Below are 21,711 nucleotides of genomic sequence, written 5' to 3' on the forward strand. Positions count from 1 at the left end.
GCTATGGGCAATAACTAGACTTCTATAATAAGCCTGCACTTTATTAAATATAGAGGGATACGGTACATTATAAAAAGTAGCATTGCTGCATGCTGCGTGGAGTGGGTATATATATATATATTTGTCCCATACTTTAGAAAGGCGCATCTTACACATTCCTATTACAATTCAGTGAAAGACAGCATGTCTAGATGCAGTTTGACCACTGCTTAATGAAGCTTCAAGCACATAAAACAGTAATAAATAATAAAGGCATTCCTGATGTTCACTTCATCTCAATGGTTAATGAACAACAAAATTAAGGCTAATTTCAGTAAAAGCTTTAGGACAAAATTCGAGTTTCATTCAATGAAAAGGGACATTTGAAATGGTCGGAAGCAGGAAATTTGATGTGACCGCTATACTGTATGCAGTGCACCTGTTCACATTTTTCACCTTTCTAAAATACAGGGCCAGTTCCAGCTTACAGAGGTGTGTCCAAAGAGATAAGAATAGGGCTTTCCTCTTGGTTTGTGCAGGAGGCAATTTTGACCACTTTGTGATAAATCTCTCAGATCTAAAAATATTTTGATTTCACCTCTCTTCTCTATGTAACTTTGTTTCCAAAATGATTTGCATTCTCTTTGTTATTAGGTGTACAGAAATGATAATGTGTTTAGTTATCTTTTAGGAGGGCTTAAATATTTTGTAATGTAGAAGTAACCTTTAACTATGGCTTGCGGTTCTGACTGCGATGAAACCACACTCACCTACTCTACTCTAACAAGCCTTGGACAGCAAATCCTTTTAAATGAGTTACAGATGGGTTCTTATACAAACGAGACACCTGGCGCGACTGAAACTCTCCGAGATGAGTAACGTGCTATAGTTTTCTGAGGCATATTTGCATTGCAAGCGCAGCAAAACACCACTCAAGCTGTGACATTGGGCTGTGACTTTATCTGCATAGGAATTCGTTTTAATATGTACAAGGTCACAGATGAAGCACAACAGAACTTGGCGCAAGAAAAAGCCGCAGCCGCTGCATCACAGCATTTCATACACACAGCATTTCATACACACAGCATATCATACACACAGCATTTCATACACACAGCATATACACACAGCATTTCATACACACAGCATATACACACAGCATATACACACAGCATTTCATACACACAGCATATACACACAGCATTTCATACACACAGCATTTCATACACACAGCATTTCATACACACAGCATTTCATACACACAGCATTTCATACACACAGCATATCATACACACAGCATTTTATACACACAGCATATCATACACACAGCATATCATACACACAGCATATCATACACACAGCATTTTATACACACAGCATATCATACACACAGCATTTCATACACACAGCATATCATACACACAGCATTTCATACACACGCATATCATACACACAGCATATCATACACACAGCATATCATACACAGCATTTCATACACACAGCATTTCATACACACAGCATATCATACACAGCATATCATACACACAGCATATCATACACACAGCATTTCATACACACAGCATATCATACACACAGCATATCATACACACAGCATTTCATACACACAGCATTTCATACACACAGCATATCATACACACAGCATTTCATACACACAGCATATCATACACAGCATATCATACACACAGCATATCATACACAGCATTTCATACACACAGCATTTCATACACACAGCATTTCATACACACAGCATTTCATACACACAGCATTTCATACACACAGCATTTCATACACACAGCATATCATACAGACAGCATATCATACACAGCATTTCATATACACAGCATTTCATACACACAGCATTTCATACACACAGCATTTCATATACACAGCATTTCATACACACAGCATATCATACACACAGCATATCATACACTCAGCATATCATACACTCAGCATTTCATACACTCAGCATTTCATACACTCAGCATTTCATACACTCAGCATATCATACACAGCATTTCATACACACAGCATTTCATACACACAGCATTTCATACACAGCATATCATACACACAGCATATCATACACACAGCATATCATACACACAGCATATCATACACACAGCATATCATACACACAGCATATCATACACAGCATTTCATACACACAGCATTTCATACACAGCATTTCATACACAGCATATCATACACACAGCATATCATACACTCAGCATATCATACACAGCATATCATACACAGCATATCATACACACAGCATATCATACACACAGCATATCATACACTCAGCATATCATACACTCAGCATATCATACACACAGCATATCATACACACAGCATATCATACACACAGCATATCATACACACAGCATATCATACACAGCATTTCATACACACAGCATATCATACACACAGCATTTCATACACACAGCATATCATACACACAGCATATCATACACACAGCATATCATACACTCAGCATATCATACACACAGCATTTCATACACTCAGCATTTCATACACTCAGCATATCATACACAGCATTTCATACACACAGCATTTCATACACAGCATATCATACACACAGCATTTCATACACAGCATATCATACACACAGCATATCATACACACAGCATATCATACACACAGCATTTCATACACACAGCATATCATACACAGCATTTCATACACACAGCATTTCATACACACAGCATTTCATACACAGCATATCATACACACAGCATTTCATACACTCAGCATTTCATACACACAGCATATCATACACACAGCATATCATACACACAGCATATCATACACTCAGCATATCATACACACAGCATTTCATACACACATTCAGACTCGCTTCCAGTTGTTTTATTTAAGCAAATAAGAAGCACATTTTTTGCACGAAAGATGCTAGTTGTCCGCGACCTGGCACACTGAGAGGGGTGATTTGCCCTGTCTTGAGCAACAGTGAATGAAGACACATCTGTACTTTGCTCTGCCAGGGAAAGCGGTGCCTGGTTATGAGTCTCATGGGTGTGGAGCTAAAACAGAACAACCCTACTCAAAGCTCTTATTTTACTGCATTTCCCCAGTAATAAACTTTTCTGCCAAATGTTTGACACTCTTTCCAACAAAACAACCAACTCAAAAGAGAAAACCTGTGTTTTTAAATACAAGAATTAAAGCCTATTTGTTAAATGGACATTATTCTGCATTTTTTCCCTTCCTCAAAATGTGTACATTTTACATAGTACTTTGTTTTATTGACATAAAGATATTCACATGGTTGATAGAAGCAATAAACAAATAATATTGCTTGGTAAAAATAAAGTTTACATGTTTCATGAAATATTAGTCACTAGGTTTAAGTACTTCCCAACATTTCGGGGTCCGATAGTGGGCCTGATTCAGACCCGCTCGCGAGTGGGTCGATGTTAGGCCACTGATCATGCGCACACCGGAGTTGGCTCCAACGTGCGCATGCGCGAGATCTGGCTAGCGACGGGCGCTCCATCGCACCAGGTCTCTCACCAAAAGGGGGCGGCTGTCGATTTTGATCGACAGCTCGCACCGTTTTGTAGGTGTGGCGGGGGGGGGGTGGCTTCTCAAACAAAGGCGTTCCCATGCTACCACAAGGGTCTCGTCGCAAGCCCGATGGTCGCGATGGTCTTGACCATCGCGACCATCGTCCTGGCCGCTCGCAATAGCTGTGGGTGCTCAGGAGGCCGCTCCAAAAAAAAACAAAAAACGCCCTGATTCAGAGCGAGCGTCCGGTTCTGAATCAGGGCCAGTGTCCGTGTCATAGTGTACATGGCCATGACCCTTGCAAAGCGTGGCAATAAAGGTTAAAAGCTGACGATTTTGACAAACTGCTGTTTGGTTACTGTCACCATGTTGTAAAGCTACATTCTGCTGATGGTGATGAGCATCAGTATATAACTTTACTACCTAAAAATAGAATAACTACATTTTTTTTTTTTAAATGCCGTCCCTAAAATATGTAACCAGCATAAGATCTATAACTTGGGCTGGTTACCACTAAACAGAGGGCCCGGAGCATGATGCCCCCTGCAAAAGCAGCAGCCCAAACCAGGGGGATGTAGTTACTATACTGCCGCACAGAATGATGGCAGTCGAAATCCTGGTGCCGGATTCCCGACCCAAGGCCAGAACACCGGCGCCGGAATCTCAACATCAGTTGAGATGCCGACGCCGGAATCCCGACAGCCGGCATCTTGAACGTAAGTATAGCGTGCTGGGTTAGCTTGTAGTCGTGGGTAGGGGAGGGTTAGGTTTAGGCACCATGGGAAGGGATAGGCTGCGGGAGGGTGGAGGTTAGGGTTAGGCACCACCGGGAGGTGGTGGGGGTAGGGTTAGGCACTAATGGGGAGAGGGTTAGACTGTGGGAGGAGAGGGTTAGGATGCACAAAGTGAGGGTTATCGGGTGAAGGGGGGGGGGGGGGGGGGAATTAGTATACTTACTCAGTCCCTGTTAGGATTCTGAGCATCCAGATGCTTTGACAGCTGGCATCTCGACTGCTGGTCTCCCATACCCAACCCAAAACAGGCAATGCCAGTATGGCCTGGTTACACTCTAACAGGGAGACATAGAGCTGTGTGCGCTACTGAAATGTTTGCTGTGTTGCTAATTATGAACAACAACTACATATAAGGTATGCCAAAAGTCTTTCATAACAAAATAATGTTTGAATTTTACATACACTGGAATATACGAGAAGTGGAGAACCCTGTTATTACACTGTGCGGCAAAGGAAAGGTGACATTTCTGATAAAGCTAAGAGACATACCAAGAGAACACAAACATGTAAAGAGTGAATAAAAAATATGTCAGGAATGTCTTTGTCAGAGTTTTAAGTAAAAGGAAAGACACAGGGGCGATGGGAGAAAGGAATGCCAAGTGTAGCTCAGGTTATTAGAACATTTATTTAATAATTTATTTAATAACTAGCATTTTGGTAAACAGGAATGAAAAGAATCTGAAGAGAAACTGTGTGTCCTTACTCCATTTTTCAAAAAAAAAAAAAATGTGAATATAAATATACACATGAATGTAATATAAATGTAATAAAATGGAGTCCAGAATATAACCTGAGTCAGTTTGTTCTGAATATATTAGATGGTATACATGAGTGTGTAACTTGTGTATGAGATTTGTTATTAAAATATACTATGTAACTATACATGACAGATTACCATCACTGATGGGCTAAACTTAAGGGACTACACTTTCAAGTATAATGTGTAGCCCATTACAACCCTTGATGATAAGTTTTAGGGCTAAATAATAATTTAGTCCATACAATATTAGAGTCTGATACAGTCTGTATTACTATATTACTACTTGTGGCCTACTACTACCACTACTGGCCCTAGAGGAACACAGAAAGAATGGCAATGCAGAAACACTGGGGGGATGCCGCTGGAGAGACACGGGTGGGGGGGTGTGGGGGGGAAGAGGCGAGACAGACACAGGGGATGAGACAGAAAAAAAATTGGGGATAAGGCTAGAGAGAACTGGCAGAAGGGAATGGAGAATATTCACAACTGGCAGTATTAGAAGGAAAGGCTTTATTAATACACTATTTAAACCAAATTACTGATCCAAATGGTATACCAACTTAGGAAATAGTTTAATAATACAAAATTGTTTGTCAGGGAAGTTCACATTTTGCCCTGCCCCAAAACTTCAGTTACTATGTATTATCTGTTTGTAAGATGATGATATTGGCTATATTCCTACACAAACAGACAGCTTCTGTACCATGTGATATTCTATATGCATAATGAATACCAACTCAAGACAATGTCTGCCCAATTACTTCAGAGATTACCCATTGCAGAGGGGTTACAGTAGAGATCCTTGCAGTCGGGATCCAAGCGCCGGAATCCCAACACCAGTAAGAATACCGACGGTAAGTATTGGGTTAGGGGGAGAGTTAGGATTAGGGTTGGGCTCTAGGAGCAGTGTTTGAGTTAGGAAACTAAGACTACCATGGGTGCATACCTCCCAACATGACCCTCTCCAGGAGGGACACAATGCTCTGGTCCTGGACTTCCCTGGTAATTTATGATTGGTGGTGGCTCCAGAGGTGGGGCTGCAGCACAGACCATAATCCAAATAGGGGAGTCACACCAACTGCCAGTGAGTCCCAGCCAGTGATGTTTGGCAGCGTGTGAAATGGCAGTTGGTGTGGCTCCCCTATAAGAATTTTGAACTGCGCTGCAGCCCCGCCTCTTACCAGGGAAGTCCAGGACAAGACCATTGTGTCACTCCTGGATAGGGTCATGTTGGGAGGTATGCGGGTGCTCCGGTTTCTTCCCACACTCCAAAAATATACTGGTAGGTTAATTGGCTCCCAACAAAATTAACCCTAGTGTGTATGTGTGTACATGTGATAGGAAATATACATTTTAAGCTCTACTGGGACAGGGACTGTTGTGAATGAACAAATATTCTCTGTAAAGCACTGCGGAATATGTGTGCGCTATATAAATAACTCATAATAAATAAATAATAGACTGCAGGGGGGAGAGGGGGTTAGGTTTAGGCTGTGGGGAGGGAGGTTTAAGGTGGAATACTTACCAACATCCTAACCCGTTCAAGATGCCGGCATCATAATTCTGACCACCAGGATCCTAAATCCCGGCATCCCGTACCCAACCCTTGCAGAGAGACTACCATATAGGTAAGAAAAGACTCTCATGCAGAGGGGATATATAGGGGTTGCAAAAAAAAAGAAAAAACATGGGGCAGCCAAGTGCCAAATGCTTTTCTGAGGGGACGTCATAAAAAATATGACTAGTGTGTGGCAGACAAATAACTAAGAGTGACACTGATGCATACAGCATTTTTTTGCTTTTTAAGCAACCTAACATTTAAGTCTCAGATGGTGGCAGGAGTATAACAAGATATATAACCTTTATTGTGCTCATAGGCGTCGGAACTGGGGGGAGGAGGGGAGAGAGAGGGGGTGGCTCCCCCTCCATAAAAACATTTGAAAGGCACCAGTGAGTGGTGGCCGTGGAAGGTCAGGGGCTATGCATTATAGTAATAGGTGGAAAAGGTGTAATGTGCTGTCTTTAAGACCGCACATTACACCTCTTCCACCTTGCGTTGCAGGGGCTGTGCAGCCTATTGCTATAAAGCACAGCCCCTGACCGTCACCGGCCTCTGCTTCAGTCCCTGCCTCTCGCTGCTCCATGGTGCGCTTCTGTGCCTAAGCGCCCAGCAACAGGTAAGTTAGAGGGAGGGAGAGGGTATAAGGGGGAGGGTAGAGAGAGGGAGAGGCGTCGGATGGATTTTATATTGCTCCCCAACATAGAATAGTTCCGACGCCTCTGATTGTGCTTCCTTAATTTTGGTCTCTAATGGGTTTTTGAGTACGTACCAATAGAGGAAATTAGCCAAAATATGAAAGTACAGATTTCAAGGGGTGCCATTTTTCTTATTTACTCTGAGCACCATAACCTCTAGTTATACCCCTGAGCAGTGGCAAGGCACCATCTAGGAGCTCTTCCACCCAGCCTGTACCTTCTGGCTAAGGTTAACGGCAGTGTATCAGCTCCCAAGGTTTTAATTGCTGGCCCTACCACAAACGCTTGCAAGTAAAAGTATAGACGACAGTAGATCACTATATAAAATCCTCTTTATTTTTCTTATCAACCAACTTCTAAACCTGCACAAGACATACAGTAGCCCATGTTCAACTAGTAATTCCTCATAAATAGTGGGTATTTTACTACATAACACTTCAATTGGAAATCTACACCTGATTCACAAAGTACATATTTGCAAAATAACATGCACATACATAGAAAAGGTAAAATGACATTATGTTGTATTTTAATTGTGCAGAACTACAGCTTACCTTGTATATATTAGGCTTAATGCAGCGGACAAAAAATGGATTTGATGTGCTCAGTGTTGCCATTAAGGAATGTAGAGAATCCTAGAATAAAGAATATATTTATGCTTAATCTCAAACTAAACATAACCAATTTACCACATGGGGTTTTTCGGAATGTTAATAGATAGTTTTCAAGTTTCCCAACAGTGCCCTCTAGTGGTAGTAAGATGTTTTTCATTTACACACTGCACACAAAAACAGAGATGAATTTCAAGGAAAAATGCAGTTATATGACCAAAAAAAATATGCTGTTGAGTTTTTCAAAATATTCTATTCTGCACATATACCCTACACACCTTGAACTGCAAGCTAACAGTTGGTTTCCGATGCTTGCTTCCAGTCTTCAATGTATCTTGATTATTTCGACTTGAGACATGTTCAAACAGATCATATATGAAATCGAGCCTGATAAAAATCAAATAAAAAGAAACAATGTTATGATGTAAGAAAACAAAACAATGACGGCAACCAATAACCAACTAATAAAATGTTGATACTGACAGTTTATCAGATATTTGCACATAATGGTGGCACAGTGGTGTTGCTGCCTTACAGCACAGGCTCATGGGTTCTCCAGGTGCTCCAGAATCCTCCCACATACTTATAGGTTAATTAACCCTAATTAGTATGTGTCTTGTATTGAATATAGATTCTAAGCGCCACTGGGACACAATCTCCACTGGGACATGAACTAATGTGAATGATTAAACAATCAATGTTAAGCAATGCATATGTAGGTGCTATATAAATAACTATTAATAACTATCATCATTTAGACCTAGATTTAATGTCACTCAATATTACACATGATAACATCATGCAATACCATTTCTAGGCATGGATAATCACATTACGAGGCTGATTCTGACCTGGGAGCAAAGGAGAAAGTGTAACTTTGCACCTTGGTAAAACCATAATGTGCTCTCGGTGGGGCAGATGTAAAATGCGCAGAGAGATTTAGATTTGGGAGGGGTATGTCCAATCTCAAATCTAATTGCTGTGTACTGTAGAAATAAAGCTGTCCAGTATTTGTGGGCTACATGCAAAAGCAGACAGTATTCACCCTGCATGCAAAAATAATAAATATATTTGCACAACCTTGCAGTGCGACATGGTTTGTTCCAGATACAAAGTTACTTGCTCTGTTTGTAATGCTCAGAACTTAGGATCAGGAGTATAAATTGGGCGTTGTTACAGTTTGAGACTTCGTGCCTCAAATTTCTTTTCACTTTTTTTTATACGTATTTATTTAAGCTTTTACAAATGAGAAAAATACAGGGAAACATGCACAGGCTGGATAACATATCAGTAGTATTCCAAATACAGTATAATACAGAAGATTGTATATACACAGAGATGAACAGAGATACACAGGTTAGATGCAAGGAGATAGGTAATGCACAATACTAAGGCACCTCTCTGAAAAGGCCAAAAATAACACTTCAAGGCACACAGTGGAAACAGAAGAGAAATGTGAGAACAGGGGGAAAGGAAAGGTGAACAAGAGGTGGGAGGAGAAAAAAAGGGGGAAGAAAAAAAAAAGGGAGGGGGATTGGGTGTATCTGAGGCTACCATTCCCACAATGGCTGATATAAAGGGAATATTACATACTGTAGGTTATCTGTCACCGAGACCCATCTAGGTACCTATGAAGACGCAAACCAAGTTATTGCTTGACATAAATGGGTGGCATAGTAGTAAAGATGAACATCAGGGAACCTGTTGCCACCATTGGCAGTGCGTACCTCCAATTTTTTGTATAAAAATCAGTACAAGGCACCATCAGGTGCTCTTCCCTGGCTTCTTACTTTGTGTGGAGCAAAACATTCTCTACTACTTTGCCAGACTGGGAGTGTGCAGTGGGCTGTGATATGATCGCCCAGGACAACAATCCCAGCATATCACTGACATCGAAGAGCAGCAGCCAGGAAGAAGCTGTCGGCTTCCTCTGCCCCATGTCAGGGCCTGGAGATTTGTGTGGAGGCACAGTGGGGAAAATAGAAGTGGTTGTGATATCATGACAGTCTTTCAGTGTTCTTGGTGACCCTACACCTTGGTGCCAAAATATACAAATGGGGAGATGTACTAACTCTGGAAAGTGATACATTGGAAAATGATAAACCACCAGCCACTCAGCGCCTAACTGTCATGTTACAGGCTGTGTTTGAAAAATGACAGGAGCTGATTGGTTGGTACTTTATCACTCTCCAATGTATCACTTTCCAGAACTTAGTATATCTGCCCCAAAGTGTTTTGTGCATTTATTGTGTTTTTTATATGAGGTGTACAGCATTTTTCTTTAAACTCCCTTAATGACCATTTCTGTGGATGCATGTATGTGTAGGTGGGACAGTTCCTCTTACCTGCTTTCACGCAATACATTGAGAAGGTCATCTCTGAAAGTGTCTCGGTTCTTCTCCAGGGTACCTCTGACATCATACAGGACCTTGTAATGGAAACAAAATCCATCACTGCAAAGCTACATAACCTCTCTCAATGTCCCATTATTGTGAAATGTATATCCAATGTAAAATCACATATGCATCATCAGTTTAGTCATTTGTGCGTTTCAGACGAATGACATAAGGGAAGGTTACCTCTCCAGCATAGTGTTTTACACCAAAGTTGTGGACAGCTACTCTTGGCTTTACATAGAAGGAGTTGTTCTGGAATAAGAATATGAAAAATAATAAACAATAACTAAAACACAGTTACTGAGGAAAACTATATATGATACAATACATCTAGTGCTTCTTCAATTTGTAACAGTTATTTACCAGTGAATTTGAAAATTAAATAGGAAAGACAGACACACAATTTGCTTTGGTTGCCCAATTTTATATTCTTTGATTAAGTTATGAAATCATAATTTCATGTTGTCTATTCACTACGTATTCCTTGCCAACATACAACAGCTTTAGACAGGGACTCAGACTTGCAACCAAACCCCATACAATTTAGAGCAGTTATCCTCAAATCAGACAGTGTTGGATATAACATGCTGCTACTGTGTTCTAAAATTATATATTATTATTATATTATATATAGTATTACATAGATCTCTATAACTTTAGGAAATTAAAGCAAAAACAAATCAACTTAAAATTAAGATAACAATAATACTTCTACATTAAAATAATAATTGCAAGCTCCACTGAGGCAGAATCTGATGTGAATGGTTAATATTCTCTGTAAAGCTCTGCGGAATATGTGTGCCCAAGACACCTCCTCCTACAAGTGTGACAGTTGGTATCACAGAGGTATAATTACATTGCTTCCTGCTGTGTTTTAGCCCAAAATTCAAAAAGGCAATGCTTATATAGCAAAATGCAGAACGTAATCTGGGCTTTCTGTGCCAAGGTATGGTGTGGCATCTCTGAGGGACCATGGAATCCCCTTAACAAATAAAATATTGTTCCAATCCAATCAGAGAATATTAAGGACATACTGTACATTATTATTTAAAGCTTTAACTGATTTATGTGCTGCACTGGCATGAAAAAAATGTAAACAATGAAAGTTTTATATAAAATATAAAGACAAAAACACAGCTTACTGCATGCTGATTATGTAACTTCTCCAATAAGGTGCTGTCTGTAGCGCGCGGAAAGTAGCTTTCTTCATTGATCAGCGCTAACAAGCCAAGTTTCTGATCAAAAGATTAAATAACAAAATTATTGCAAATGTGTCAACCATGTTGCAATGTTTGTTTCCAACAAACATTTAAACTGAACATTTTCATATACATTCACAAAACAACCTGCTGACTGGTATTACTTAGCAGGATTCTGCAGACGGCTTCTGGGAGGTGTTGGCAATACATTTATCTATTCAAAGGTCAAGTAATTATAATATAGATGTTACAGGCTTTTCTATAGTTGGCTTACACTTGTATTACCAGCAGTTATTTTATGATGGCACTGAACGCTAGGCAGTGCTAGCACCTCTTTTCATTTGGTATAATTTTTAATTCTTATAACTAGTTCTGGAACGTGAACAAATAACTGAAAATGCAGTAAGGATCTGAAGACTTGGTACAAGTATGGAATCTAACATAAAACTTGTACAAACTTGTAGCTTTAGATGAGTACTGGTACCTTCTTTTTTCTCAGAAAAAAAAATCACTGGGTATTAATGTAATTCAATTGTTTATGTGAGGGAAACTGTATTGTATCATCTGTATGCAATGTCTACTGATCTGCAGTGCTCCTTGTACTATAGGACATAACTGAGGAGACTGACAGCATATTTCAAGCTTTTCAATGCTCTTCCACTTCCAGCCAAGATATTTGCCTCTTATACGCTCAGGGGTATAGTCGCCACCATTGCACCTGCCACCTGGATTCCTATGGAACCTAGTGACTTCAATCCACACCCCCATAAAAACATATAAAGCCTTACCTTTTCTATCAAGTCAAGACATTCTCCATTATCTGTCCAATCGATGTTTGCCCACACAAGTCCTTCTCTAAGTAAAACATGGGTACAAAATGTGTTAAATGTAACACGAAAATAACGATTACTAAAAAACAAACTTTTAAAACTGCACAGTTACTAGTCTGACACAACTGAAAGTAGCAGTTTAGCAAAACAAGTTATGTTTCTCATCATATAGTAATATCTGTGCTCTGTACAGTGAGTTTGCAATAAAATCATTGGCTTACAGGACATTCTGTACAATTGTAATGTTCCTTCCTCTTACAAAAAATAAACTGAGGATTACCACTGCATAGCTATCCACTTTTACATCCAAGTCCATCTATTCTACTCTCAGTATGGTCAGAGGTGTTCTGTATGGAGTCTATGGACTAACTCTTCTACTGACTTTCAGAGTGTATTTTTGTCTTTTACATGCTTATTACCAACTTGCAGTGTTTATAGCTATTTATGTAAAGTTGTGCTTTACAATCATGTCTACACAAACGTTTGCTGCAGTTGTATGAATCTGTATGGAAGAAGGCAGAAGAAAAGTGTAGTGTTTTTAGTGAATAGGTACAAATTGTGCTCACATACAGTATGTACAGTAGGGTGATTTACACCAATAATAATAAGACAGGCATATTTGTGTAACTTGGTGGTGAGCATCTATATACTTCATCAAGCTTTTGTCACAATTCATCTTTCTGATTTTGTCTCTGTTTAAAGTCAGGCATGTAGTATTAGTTTGTGTTAAGTATAAAACATAAACATATATATTTTGTATAAAAGTTTTGTTCGGTACACATACTGTATGCCTTCTTCTCACCTGCTGTATTCTAGCTGCTCCAAGGAGAAAATGTGCTTATTGAAATATTGCTGCAGCTTTTCATTTGCATAGTTTATACTGAACTGTTCAAAGCGATTGACCTGTAATAGCAAAGAAATGTGCATATAAAGACAATCTGTCCTTCACTTCACAGACACGTAGCAATGTCTTGTTCCTACATTCATTTATAGTACATCTACACTGCTTCTTAGAGTAAAATATCTTCCTCTAGTTTGCAATGGTGCTGCCAGGGCTGTTTCTGGTTAATTCCATTCTAAGGCACAGAGGGTGTGCCAAAAATGTCAAATATATATGGAGTCACCGTCATATTTATTTCTTTATAAAATTTGCCTTCAGTAGTCCACTGATGTTCCTCTGAGTGCAAGGAGCAGGTAGTGACTTAATTACCACCTGATTGGCGATGAGCCACAGGATTTTCTCCCGTTGCCACCCACTAGTAACTAGTTGCTCATGGCAACAACACCCTTTACTACACACTGTATGGCCTTTATTTTAAGCATAGTTTCCTACTCTCTGGAATGTCTTGAAGACTCCTGAATTCCGGGGCGTCCCCCATAATCCTGGAAGATCAGAACACAGTCCCACATTCTACTCATTTAGTTACTGGTCGGAATTAGTGACACGATTTAAAATGAATGGCACCATGATGGCCTGCCTGCTGCCACAAATCATGGTACTACGCAGCAGGGGGCGGAGCCATGACAAGGCAAATCGCACCCCCATACCTCCTACAAATGCCCACTGGCTCTCCGATCCAGGAGGTCAGAATTGTACAATTTTAAGGCTGCCCTAAGATCAGGATGGACAGCCCTACTCATCTGATAGAAGTACTCCCAAGGACTGCAACTGCCAGCCCTGTAAAATGTAATGTTGCTACAAATGTCAATGGAGTACAATTAACCATCATAGCAATAATATTTATGCCTGGTAAAATACGGTGCAAACTGCATCTGTAGCTTCAATACCCAGAAGTAGGAATAAGTGACATCACTAAGGCACATGCTCAGCAAAAGAAACATATTTTTATGTATAGATTCATGCAGCCTTATAGGAGATCACTATTAAGTTGCTGATGTTCCATATGAAGGGAAATGTAGGTGTACATTACCTCAAAGTTTTCGAATCCAAAAATATCCAAAATGCCAATAGATTTGAAATCATCTTTTCCTTTTACCCGGCTATTAATCTTCTTGATTACCCATGTAAAGCACTGCGAGTAGAGAGCCATGGCCACTGAATCTCTACTGTCTATAGCCTGTGGTATAACACAAGACAAAAGTGTACATGATACAATTATCTGCCCCAAATGGATGATTTTACTGCAATATTGTAACAGTACCCATTGGTAGTCTTTAACCTAACAAACTTACCTGGAAATGCACAGATATTTATAAATTGGAAATGAAATATTTTTGAATGTATATATGTACATATATATATATATATATATATATATATATACACATATACTAACACAGTCTGCCAGCACTCTGTAAATAACAGAACAACTTGCTCCGGTGCACATGAACGATCACTATCCAAAATCCAGAAAAAATGGCACTCAGGAGACAGCTTCAATGGCAAATAATTCGTGTATTCACATCAAACGTTTTCAGGGTCTCAGCCCCGTCATCAGGACAATACACACATACAAACACAAAACACTTACCACACCTCTATATACCCCACAAGAAGCCATCAGCTGTGCACCTGTTACTTTGGACGCTAGGGCCTCCCACCGGAGCCGGCTACTGACGCACTTCCGGAACCTGCTTCAGCCGTCACTATGGGAACGACCCGCTTGCGTTCCACCAGCCGACCATCTGCATTCCATCACCCTGCAGCCAATCTCCTGAATCCGGGGGTCGCCATAGTCGAGGCCAGCAACAGATCCACTGTCACTTCACTCGCCAGGGCCTCCCTCCGGAGCCGGCTATTGACGCACTTCCGGAAACTGCTACAGCCATCACTACGGGAACAACAAGCTTGCGTTCCACCAGTCGGCCATCTGCGTTCCAGCGGCATGCGATCACTACCCTGGGACCGAGGCTCACCACAGACAGCCCAAACATCAGAGCACCTAGAGGCCAAAAAAATACAATTTTATACACCAATAAATACATAAATAAAAAACAAAAATAAAAAACAAAAAACAAACAAACAATGTACACATGTCTATGAATAAACATCAAGCATCTAACATATAATAAATATAATTACTGTATTCTAAATAGAAGTCCCTAAGAAAAAACAGAGTACGGACTCGAGATGATATAATAGAGAGGCACAGATACAGAAGACATAAATATATCCTATAAAATTAAACCATTAGAAAACTGGGTTACAGAATGGCTACAGAAGGCTGTTCCAGTTAATTTTGTCGTTGAGTCCACAAGGTTTAGTGGTACCCAAGCGAATGATCCACCTAGATTCTTTAAATAAGAGACACTTAGCCCGGTCCCCCCCACGTAAAGATGGCGGGACATGATCGATAATGAAATATTTAAGCGAATCAAGTGGATGACCAGCTTCACCAAAATGTTTAGCCACCGGTTGATCTATATATTTACCATTCAAAAACAAACGAATGGCTGAACGATGAGCAGACATCCTTTCTCTGAATTTCCTTGTGGTCTGACCCACATAGTACAGTCCACATGGACATATAATAACATATACCACGTAGGCCGTCAGACACGTAAGCACAAACCTGATGTCATATACGGTATTATTATGTGGGTGTTTAAACGTCTTGCAAGGTGTTAAAAATTTGCAAGTTGTACACCCACTACATCTATAGCATCCTGGTTGTTTGTAACTCACATTAGGTAAAGGTCTAGTATTAAAATTAGAGATATCAGAGTGGACCAATCTGTCCCTTAAATTGCGGCCCCTTTGGAAAGCTGCTAAAGGTCTCTTGTTACTGAACATGGGCAAATCTTTGTCAGTGCTGACAATAGGCCACAACGCCTTAGTAGCTCTCCTAATAATAGGGCTTGCCACGGAGAATTCACTGGTCCAGGGAATAATATTACTAGAGTCCCGCTTTGTTGGATTCAACAATGCGCCTCTCTGCATTTTAAGAACCTCTCTTTTCTGCTCATTAAGCAAATCGATGTTATATCCTCTAGAAACAAATTTATTGATCAATAAATCCAGCTCATATTCTACCCCAGCAGCGTTACTAGTGATGCGGGCAACCCGCATCATCTGAGACCGTGGCAACCCTTTCTTAAGGGCCGGAGGGTGATGGCTTGATGCCATCAAAAACGTGTTCCTATCGGTGGACTTACGATGTACAGCTGTATGAATCTTACCATCCACCACAGATATATTAACATCCAAAAAATTGGCGCTATGGGCACTGTAGGAGAATGTAAATTTAACAGGTGAGTTTGACTGATTGATGTTTTGCATGAGTGTTTCAAAACGTTGTTCACCTCCCAACCAGATAAGAAACACATCATCTATATATCTGGTGTACATCAATATATATTTGCTAATATCTGAATCCTGGAAAAACATACGTGCCTCTTGGGAAAACATATATACATTAGCATACGAGGGGGCCACGGCTGAACCCATGGCACACCCTCGTAGCTGCAGAAAGAAAAACCCATCAAATAAGAAATAATTACGGCGCAATGATAACTCCAAGAGATTCAGAAAAAGTTGATGGTCAAACACTGAAGTAGATAAATTATCTGTGAGGAATTTTTGCATAGCTTCCATACCCCCATCATGGGGTATGCAGGTATACAAACTGCATACATCTAGGCAGCACAGTAGTGCCCCATCTGGTAGTATATCAATATCAATTAATTTTTTAAGGAACATCGTGGTGTCTTTTAAAAAAGTCGACTGTTGGTATAGGAGTGGTTGCAAGATGCAGTCCAATAACTGAGACACCGGCTGTAGCAAGGATCCACGGGCAGATATTATTGGCCTGCCCGGAGGGCAAACTGGGTCCTTGTGTAATTTTGGCAGGGTATATAGAACAGGGACTTTCGGGTATTGAACTTCCAGAGTTTTATACACTCTTAGATTGATTAAATTATTCTCTTTAGCTGTTGATAGAACTCCCGACAGTTCTTTCTGGAATTTCGTAGTAGGATCACCTTGTAGTTTAGAATAAACTGCCACATCTGCTAATTGACCGTAGATCTCCTTTCTGTAATCATCGATTCCCTGAATTACAATCGCCGGTCAATTAGCAGATGTGGCAGTTTATTCTAAACTACAAGGTGATCCTACTACGAAATTCCAGAAAGAACTGTCGGGAGTTCTATCAACAGCTAAAGAGAATAATTTAATCAATCTAAGAGTGTATAAAACTCTGGAAGTTCAATACCCGAAAGTCCCTGTTCTATATACCCTGCCAAAATTACACAAGGACCCAGTTTGCCCTCCGGGCAGGCCAATAATATCTGCCCGTGGATCCTTGCTACAGCCGGTGTCTCAGTTATTGGACTGCATCTTGCAACCACTCCTATACCAACAGTCGACTTTTTTAAAAGACACCACGATGTTCCTTAAAAAATTAATTGATATTGATATACTACCAGATGGGGCACTACTGTGCTGCCTAGATGTATGCAGTTTGTATACCTGCATACCCCATGATGGGGGTATGGAAGCTATGCAAAAATTCCTCACAGATAATTTATCTACTTCAGTGTTTGACCATCAACTTTTTCTGAATCTCTTGGAGTTATCATTGCGCCGTAATTATTTCTTATTTGATGGGTTTTTCTTTCTGCAGCTACGAGGGTGTGCCATGGGTTCAGCCGTGGCCCCCTCGTATGCTAATGTATATATGTTTTCCCAAGAGGCACGTATGTTTTTCCAGGATTCAGATATTAGCAAATATATATTGATGTACACCAGATATATAGATGATGTGTTTCTTATCTGGTTGGGAGGTGAACAACGTTTTGAAACACTCATGCAAAACATCAATCAGTCAAACTCACCTGTTAAATTTACATTCTCCTACAGTGCCCATAGCGCCAATTTTTTGGATGTTAATATATCTGTGGTGGATGGTAAGATTCATACAGCTGTACATCGTAAGTCCACCGATAGGAACACGTTTTTGATGGCATCAAGCCATCACCCTCCGGCCCTTAAGAAAGGGTTGCCACGGTCTCAGATGATGCGGGTTGCCCGCATCACTAGTAACGCTGCTGGGGTAGAATATGAGCTGGATTTATTGATCAATAAATTTGTTTCTAGAGGATATAACATCGATTTGCTTAATGAGCAGAAAAGAGAGGTTCTTAAAATGCAGAGAGGCGCATTGTTGAATCCAACAAAGCGGGACTCTAGTAATATTATTCCCTGGACCAGTGAATTCTCCGTGGCAAGCCCTATTATTAGGAGAGCTACTAAGGCGTTGTGGCCTATTGTCAGCACTGACAAAGATTTGCCCATGTTCAGTAACAAGAGACCTTTAGCAGCTTTCCAAAGGGGCCGCAATTTAAGGGACAGATTGGTCCACTCTGATATCTCTAATTTTAATACTAGACCTTTACCTAATGTGAGTTACAAACAACCAGGATGCTATAGATGTAGTGGGTGTACAACTTGCAAATTTTTAACACCTTGCAAGACGTTTAAACACCCACATAATAATACCGTATATGACATCAGGTTTGTGCTTACGTGTCTGACGGCCTACGTGGTATATGTTATTATATGTCCATGTGGACTGTACTATGTGGGTCAGACCACAAGGAAATTCAGAGAAAGGATGTCTGCTCATCGTTCAGCCATTCGTTTGTTTTTGAATGGTAAATATATAGATCAACCGGTGGCTAAACATTTTGGTGAAGCTGGTCATCCACTTGATTCGCTTAAATATTTCATTATCGATCATGTCCCGCCATCTTTACGTGGGGGGGACCGGGCTAAGTGTCTCTTATTTAAAGAATCTAGGTGGATCATTCGCTTGGGTACCACTAAACCTTGTGGACTCAACGACAAAATTAACTGGAACAGCCTTCTGTAGCCATTCTGTAACCCAGTTTTCTAATGGTTTAATTTTATAGGATATATTTATGTCTTCTGTATCTGTGCCTCTCTATTATATCATCTCGAGTCCGTACTCTGTTTTTTCTTAGGGACTTCTATTTAGAATACAGTAATTATATTTATTATATGTTAGATGCTTGATGTTTATTCATAGACATGTGTACATTGTTTGTTTGTTTTTTGTTTTTTATTTTTGTTTTTTATTTATGTATTTATTGGTGTATAAAATTGTATTTTTTTGGCCTCTAGGTGCTCTGATGTTTGGGCTGTCTGTGGTGAGCCTCGGTCCCAGGGTAGTGATCGCATGCCGCTGGAACGCAGATGGCCGACTGGTGGAACGCAAGCTTGTTGTTCCCGTAGTGATGGCTGTAGCAGTTTCCGGAAGTGCGTCAATAGCCGGCTCCGGAGGGAGGCCCTGGCGAGTGAAGTGACAGTGGATCTGTTGCTGGCCTCGACTATGGCGACCCCCGGATTCAGGAGATTGGCTGCAGCGTGATGGAATGCAGATGGTCGGCTGGTGGAACGCAAGCGGGTCGTTCCCATAGTGACGGCTGAAGCAGGTTCCGGAAGTGCGTCAGTAGCCGGCTCCGGTGGGAGGCCCTAGCGTCCAAAGTAACAGGTGCACAGCTGATGGCTTCTTGTGGGGTATATAGAGGTGTGGTAAGTGTTTTGTGTTTGTATGTGTGTATTGTCCTGATGACGGGGCTGAGACCCTGAAAACGTTTGATGTGAATACACGAATTATTTGCCATTGAAGCTGTCTCCTGAGTGCCATTTTTTCTGGATTTTATATATACATATATACACACACACACAGTCAGGTGCATAAATATTGGGACATTGACAGAATTTTCATATTTTGGCCTCTATTTACCACCACAATGGTTTTGAAATGAAACAAACAAGATGTGCTTTAACTGCAGACTTTCAGATTTAATTTGAGGTTAGTTACATCCAAATCAGGTGAACGGTGTAGGAATTACAACGGTTTCTATATGTGCCACCCACTTTTTAAAGGGCCAAAAGTAATGGGACTATCAACTCAAAAGCTATTTCATGGACAGGTGTGGGCTATTCCCTCGTTATTTCATTATCAATTAAGCAGGTAAAAGGTCTGGAGTTGATTCTAGGCATGACATTTCCATTTGGAATCAGTTGCTGTGGACTCTCAATATGAGATCCAAAGAGCTGTCTCTATCAGTGAAGCAAGCCGTCATTAGGCTGAAAAATCAAAACAAACCCATCAGAGAGGTAGCAAAACCATTAGGTGTGGCCAAATCAACTGTTTGGAACATTCTTAAAAAGAAAGAACGCACCGGAGAGCTCAGCAACACCAAAAGATGCGGAAGACCATGGAAAACAACTGTGGTGGATGATAGAAGAATTATTTCCCTGGTGAAGAAAAACCCCCTTCAGAACTCATTGGGTGGCGCTTCACAGTGCAGATGGACAATGACCCGAAGCATACTGCAAAAGCAACCAAAGAGTTTTTTAAGGCTAAAAAGTGGAATGTTATACAATGGCCAAGTCAATCCCCTGACCTGAATCCGATTGAGCATGCATTTCACTTGATGAAGACAAAACTGAAGGGAAAATGCCCCAAGAACAAGCAGGAACTGAAGACATTTGCAGTAGAGGCCTGGCAGAGCATCACCAGGGATGAAACCCAGCGTCTGGTGATGTCTATGTGTTCCAGACTTCAGGCTGTAATTGCCTGCAAAGGATTTGCAACAATGTATTAAAAAGTGAAAGTTAGGCCAGGAACACTAGGTCTGGAAGAGGCTTACTGAACTCATGGACCTCATTGCCCAATTAGATAGAACTCATAAAGCCTCAGGCGCAGCGGATGATTATCATAAACTTGTGGTTGCCAGAGGAGAACTAGGCCTCCTTCTTACAGCAAAAGCTGAGACTTCTCTTAAATGGCTTAATCAAACATTTTATGAAAAAGGAGACAAAGCCGATAGAATGCTGGCGCCTAGATTGCGATCTAAACTCTCACAGAACGATGTTCTGATGATTAATTCTCGTGCAGGCGACCCTATTAGAGATCCCTTACGTATTACTGAAGAGTTTTGTAAATATTATAACAAACTAAATAATCTCTCATCTTCTTTGAATAGTCCTCTCCCTATACAAAATTTTCTAACCAGCTGCAATTTACCTAAACTACCTTCCTCGACTCTTGAATCCCTAAGTGTTGGGGTTGAGGCACAGGAGATCTCAGAGGTGATAAAGAACTTTAAGGCCAATAAGGCCCCTGGCCCAGACGGCTTTACGGCCACATATTATAAATCCTTTAACTCCTTACTGTCTCCTTATCTTGCTAAGGTGTTCAACGGTGTGATCTCAGGAGGCTCTTTCTCCAAGAAGGCCCTAGAAGCTACGATTATTATCATTCCCAAAGAGGGAAAAGATCACTCCAATTGTGCCCACTATAGACCTATCTCGCTGTTGAAC

General features: G+C 40.6%; 1 protein-coding gene across 1 annotated transcript in view; it reads right to left on the bottom strand.

Annotated features, from left to right (window-relative positions):
• Positions 1-21,711, bottom strand: part of MYO10 (myosin X) — a 293,546-nt gene that overhangs the window by 97,910 nt on the left and 173,925 nt on the right. Inside the window, exons 12-19 of the mRNA XM_088459632.1 lie at positions 14,327-14,473; positions 13,198-13,298; positions 12,354-12,420; positions 11,509-11,601; positions 10,550-10,618; positions 10,316-10,398; positions 8,249-8,357; positions 7,914-7,994 (exon numbers count right to left, since the gene is read on the bottom strand). Of these exons, the coding sequence (XP_088315758.1) occupies positions 7,914-7,994; positions 8,249-8,357; positions 10,316-10,398; positions 10,550-10,618; positions 11,509-11,601; positions 12,354-12,420; positions 13,198-13,298; positions 14,327-14,473 (750 nt within the window). The remainder of the gene's footprint in view (positions 1-7,913; positions 7,995-8,248; positions 8,358-10,315; positions 10,399-10,549; positions 10,619-11,508; positions 11,602-12,353; positions 12,421-13,197; positions 13,299-14,326; positions 14,474-21,711) is intronic.

Source organism: Taudactylus pleione, unplaced genomic scaffold (assembly GCF_031769625.1).
Source record: "Taudactylus pleione unplaced genomic scaffold, aTauple2 ptg000917l, whole genome shotgun sequence".
In the NCBI taxonomy this organism is placed as follows: Eukaryota; Metazoa; Chordata; class Amphibia; order Anura; family Myobatrachidae; genus Taudactylus; species Taudactylus pleione.